This window comes from Salmo salar, chromosome ssa21 (assembly GCF_905237065.1).
Source record: "Salmo salar chromosome ssa21, Ssal_v3.1, whole genome shotgun sequence".
NCBI lineage: Eukaryota > Metazoa > Chordata > Actinopteri > Salmoniformes > Salmonidae > Salmo > Salmo salar.
Genome location: NC_059462.1, coordinates 58549879 through 58555995, shown reverse-complemented (window position 1 = coordinate 58555995; position 6117 = coordinate 58549879). Strand labels below are relative to the sequence as shown.

At 45.8% G+C, this 6117-nt stretch overlaps 1 protein-coding gene across 1 annotated transcript in view; it reads left to right on the top strand.

Moving 5' to 3' along the window:
- pfkla (phosphofructokinase, liver a) overlaps window positions 1-5908 on the top strand; it is a 52528-nt gene extending 46620 nt beyond the window's left edge. Inside the window, 6 exon segments of the mRNA XM_045704945.1 lie at window positions 63-227; window positions 626-687; window positions 2486-2597; window positions 2802-2901; window positions 3420-3525; window positions 3640-5908. Coding sequence (XP_045560901.1) covers window positions 63-227; window positions 626-687; window positions 2486-2597; window positions 2802-2901; window positions 3420-3525; window positions 3640-3787 — 693 coding nt within the window. The 3' untranslated portion in view covers window positions 3788-5908.
- Window positions 5909-6117: the final 209 nt, after the last annotated feature.

Here is a 6117-nt window from a genome sequence, read left to right as displayed (position 1 = left end):
TGTCTCTCTGTCCGTCCGTCTCTCTGTCCGTCCGTCTGTCTCTCTGTCCGTCCGTCCGTTAGAGTTGTGATAGGATTAAGCAGTCAGCTTCAGGGACCAAGAGAAGGGTGTTCGTGGTGGAAACTATGGGAGGCTACTGTGGTTACCTGGCAACCTACGCCGGTATCGCCGTGGGAGCGGACGCTGCTTACATCTTCGAGGACCCCTTCACCATCCAGGACCTAAAGGTGACAACCAGACTGGCACCCTGTTCCTTACTCTGGTCCAAAGTAGTTGGGTGCCATCTCAGACACTCACTAGGGTGCCATCTCAGTCTAACAGTCACTCACTATGGTGCCATCTCAGACACTCACTAGGGTGCCATCTCAGACACTCACTAGGGTGCCATCTCAGACACTCACTAGGGTGCCATCTCAGACACTCACTAGGGTGCCATCTCAGACACTCACTAGGGTGCCATCTCAGACACTCACAATCTTTATCCCAGACAGACCACGGAGTCATTTCATATGGATGGACTGAGGGTTAGACTTCCTGAACAGAGTGATTAATGATCCATGTACTTCCTGAACAGAGTGATTTAATGATCCAGGTAGTCTTAATAAATACAAACCTGCCCTTTCAGACTAACGTGGAGCATCTCACAGAGAAGATGAAGGAAGACGTCCAGAGGGGTCTGGTGCTGAGGTAAGACCCCGCTATAGAGGTTAACGACAAGACCCCGCTATAGAGGTTAACGACAAGACCCCGCTATAGAGGTTAACGACAAGACCCCGCTATAGAGGTTAACGACAAGACCCCGCTATAGAGGTTAACGACAAGACCCCGCTATAGAGGTTAACGACAAGACCCCGCTATAGAGGTTAACGACAAGACCCCGCTATAGAGGTTAACGACAAGACCCCGCTATAGAGGTTAACGACAAGACCCCGCTATAGAGGTTAACGACAAGACCCCGCTATAGAGGTTAACGACAAGACCCCGCTATAGAGGTTAACGACAAGACCCCGCTTATAGAGGTTAACGACAAGACCCCGCTATAGAGGTTAACGACAAGACCCCGCTATAGAGGTTAACGACAAGACCCCGCTATAGAGGTTAACGACAAGACCCCGCTATAGAGGTTAACGACAAGACCCCGCTATAGAGGTTAACGACAAGACCCCGCTATAGAGGTTAACGACAAGACCCCGCTATAGAGGTTAACGACAAGACCCCGCTATAGAGGTTAACGACAAGACCCCGCTATAGAGGTTAACGACAAGACCCCGCTATAGAGGTTAACGACAAGACCCCGCTATAGAGGTTAACGACAAGACCCCGCTATAGAGGTTAACGACAAGACCCCGCTATAGAGGTTAACGACAAGACCCCGCTATAGAGGTTAACGACAAGACCCCGCTATAGAGGTTAACGACAAGACCCCGCTATAGAGGTTAACGACAAGACCCCGCTATAGAGGTTAACGACAAGACCCCGCTATAGAGGTTAACGACAAGACCCCGCTATAGAGGTTAACGACAAGACCCCGCTATAGAGGTTAACGACAAGATCAATTGTTAGATCAATTGACACCCTTTACCATGGCACTTTATATACCAGGGTTGGCTGGCCTTCTCTAGTCACTCGTAGGCTCAGTCACTGGTAGACTTTTATTTACAAAGCCATTTTGGGTTTACTACCTTTTAATTTGGGCATTTTTATTGTTCAGAAATGTGGTGGGTCGTCTCTTTGTTCGCTGGACTTTATCCTGCTAGCTGTTCCAAATGTCCGAACTGAATTTGGTAAAAGGGCTTTTATGTTCTGCGCCATCGGCTTGGAAACGCCTTACAAAATACTTTAAACTGGAAGAACTTGGTCCCTATTGGTGTTTTTAAATCACTGATGAAGGATCTGGAGTCTGATTCCCTGACATGTCAATGTTTTTAATTTGCTGTTTTATGATTTTGTTATATTCTTGTGAATTCTATGGTTTTTACTAGATTACTTGCAGTCTTTCATGTTGTTTGTCTGTAATTTTTGTAATGACTTGGTGCTGCCTATCTTGGCCAGGACGCTCTTGAAAAAGAGATTTTAAATCTCAATGAGCCCTTGGTTAAATAAAGAATAAATAAATAAATAAAAATTAAATAAACAACAAGACCCCGCTACATCCAGAGGGGTAGTTAATATAGTGAATGATGGGCTCTCGATGGTTCTGTCTCTGTAGGAGAGTTAATATAGTGAATGATGGGCTCTCGATGGTTCTGTCTCTGTAGGACAGTTAATATAGTGAATGATGGGATCTCGATGGTTCTGTCTCTGTAGGACAGTTAATATAGTGAATGATGGGCTCTCGATGGTTGTGTCTCTGTAGGACAGTTAATGATGGGATCTCGATGGTTCTGTCTCTGTAGGACAGTTAATATAGTGAATGATGGGCTCTCGATGGTTCTGTCTCTATAGGACAGTTAATGATGGGCTCTCGATGGTTCTGTCTCTGTAGGAATGAGAAGTGTCACCTTCACTACACCACTGATTTCATCCACAAGCTGTATTCTGCCGAGGGGAAGGGCATCTTCGACTGTAGGGTCAACGTGCTGGGGCACCTCCAGCAGGTACGGAACGAACACAACCACACTGCTAAAAGCGTACATGTTAAAATGCAACCTTATATTTCAAAGTATGAGGAGTTTTGTTAATAAGGAAATGAGGGGATAGACGTAGATGATGTAGAATGTGAAGTGCGTGAATGATCAAATATGGTTCCTTTTCGTTCTGTTTTTGAGATGAACTGATTTATCTCTCGCCTGTCGTTCTAGGGAGGTGCACCGACACCCTTCGACAGAAACTTTGGCACCAAGCTGGGTGTGAAGGCTGTGCAGTGGCTCACAGAGAAGATGATGAACAACTTCAGACAAGGTACCGCCTGTGTCCCGGATGGCACCCTATTCCCTACACAGTGCACTACTTTTGACTAGGGCCCATAGGACTGTGGTTAAAAGTAGTGAACTATGAAGGGAATAGGGTGCCAAGGCTCTGGTTAAAAGTAGTGAACTATGAAGGGAATAGGGTGCAAAGGCTCTGGTAAAAGTAGTGAACTATGAAGGGAATAGGGTGCAAAGGCTCTGGTTAAAAGTAGTGAACTATGAAGGGAATAGGGTACAAGGGCTCTGGTTAAAAGTAGTGAACTATGAAGGGAATAGGGTACAAGGGCTCTGGTTAAAAGTAGTGAACTATGAAGGGAATAGGGTGCCAAGGCTCTGGTTAAAAGTAGTGAACTATGAAGGGAATAGGGTGCCACGGCTCTGGTTAAAAGTAGTGGACTATGAAGTCACTATAAAGAGAGGAGTTTAATCTCTGATTCAACAACATGTAGCCGTGGAAACAGGGTGGTAGATATATAATGTTTATCTCCTCGTCGACTTCTACCATTCCAGGTCGTGTGTTCGTCAACGCCCCAGACACAGCGTCTGTCATCGGCTTCAGCAAGAAGGTCCTGTCCTTCATCCCTGTGACTGACCTTAAGGCACAGACCGACTTTGAGTGAGTAGAGTACCGCAGCTCTTGTCCATCCATCCAAACCTGTTGTCACGAAGTGCTTTACAGTGTGTGTGATTTTTAGTCCCTAAGCAGGCAGTAAAATCCCCCCCCCAATAGGCACCGGATGCCCAAGGTCCAGTGGTGGCAGAACCTGCATCAGATCCTGAAGATGTTGGCCAAGCACCAGACCAACTTCAGCGAGTACGTCCCTGGAGAGATAGAACATGTGACCCGCCGCTCTCTCAGCATCGACACCGGCTTCTAGAACACACGCTGACACCGGCTTCTAGAACACACACACTAACCCTGGACTGTAGACACACTGGCTTCTAGAACACACACACTAACCCTGGACTGTAGACACACTGGCTTCTAGAACACACACACACTAACCCTGGACTCTAGACACACTGGCTTCTAGAACACACACACTAACCCTGGACTGTAGACACACTGGCTTCTAGAACACACACACTAGCCCTGGACTGTAGACACACTGGCTTCTAGAACACACACACTAGCCCTGGACTGTAGACACACTGGCTTCTAGAACACACACTAACCCTGGACTGTAGACACACTGGCTTCTAGAACACACACACTAACCCTGGACTGTAGACACCGGCTTGTAGAACACACGCTAACCCTGGACTGTAGACACACTGGCTTCTAGAACACACACTGGCTTCTAGAACACACACTAACCCTGGACTGTAGACACCGGCTTCTAGAACACACACACTAACCCTGGACTGTAGACACACCGGCTTCTAGAACACACACACTAACCCTGGACTCTAGACACACTGGCTTCTAGAACACACACACTAACCCACTCCCAACTTGTCTGTCTTCCCTGTTTATCTAAAGAGGGGTCCTTATACCTGGACTGTTTCTGAGACTACCTAGACATCAGGCCCCTGTTATACCTGGACTGTTTCTGAGACTACCTAGACATCAGGCCCCTGTTATACCTGGACTGTTTCTGAGACTACCTAGACATCAGGCCCCTGTTATACCTGGACTGTTTCTGAGACTACCTAGACATCAGGCCCCTGTTATACCTGGACTGTTTCTGAGACTACCTAGACATCAGGCCCCTGTTATACCTGGACTGTTTCTGAGACTACCTAGACATCAGGCCCCTGTTATACCTGGACTGTTTCTGAGACTACCTAGACATCAGGCCCCTGTTATACCTGGACTGTTTCTGAGACTACCTAGACATCAGGCCCCTGTTATACCTGGACTGTTTCTGAGACTACCTAGACATCAGGCCCCTGTTATACCTGGACTGTTTCTGAGACTACCTAGACATCAGGCCCCTGTTATACCTGGACTGTTTCTGAGACTACCTAGACATCAGGCCCCTGTTATACCTGGACTGTTTCTGAGACTACCTAGACATCAGGCCCCTGTTATACCTGGACTGTTTCTGAGACTACCTAGACATCAGGCCCCTGTTATACCTGGACTGTTTCTGAGACTACCTAGACATCAGGCCCCTGTTATACCTGGACTGTTTCTGAGACTACCTAGACATCAGGCCCCTGTTATACCTGGACTGTTTCTGAGACTACCTAGACATCAGGCCCCTGTTATACCTGGACTGTTTCTGAGACTACCTAGACTGTTTCTGAGACTACCTAGACATCAGGCCCCTGTTATACCTGGACTGTTTCTGAGACTACCTAGACATCAGGCCCCTGTTATACCTGGACTGTTTCTGAGACTACCTAGACATCAGGCCCCTGTTATACCTGGACTGTTTCTGAGACTACCTAGACATCAGGCCCCTGTTATACCTGGACTGTTTCTGAGACTACCTAGACATCAGGCCCCTGTTATACCTGGACTGTTTCTGAGACTACCTAGACATCAGGCCCCTGTTATACCTGGACTGTTTCTGAGACTACCTAGACATCAGGCCCCTGTTATACCTGGACTGTTTGTGTCGTCTAGTTCACCAGATGAAAATGCTATTTGTCTATACTGGTTTAAAGGCTATTCAAAACATTTGTTTTGTGGGACCAACACATTTATAATTTGTGTTCTTGTGCGACCAACACATTTATGTTTTGTGTTATTGTGGGACCAAAACATTTATATTTTGTGTTCTTGTGCGACCAATACATTTTATTCATTTATTTGACCTGTTATTCAATTATTTAACCTGGTATTGTCATGTTTGTGCCTACATGTAAACCTGAACAAATCACTGCCAACTATACAGTCAATGTAGAACACTGGAAATCAGCTATTACTATTCTGGATGTGTCTGTCTGTACAAGATGTTCAGAATAGCAATAGTCGCCAAGATAGAAATGTGAATTAATGTCATTGTTATAAAGTAATGTCATAAATAAAATAAAAATTGAAAGCTCTACTCAGATTATCAGCTTTTATTTTAAAATATAAATACAACTGCATTTTGAGTAATGTATGTTAACAATTCTTTATAAGTATGCATGTGTTATAATAAAAGATGGGACACTGAAGTCAACGTTTTAGCTTTGTACTATATCATTGTTGATCACCTGAAAGATCACATCCCCCTCAGAGAGGATAGGATCAGCTTGATCTCCTCCCTTAAAT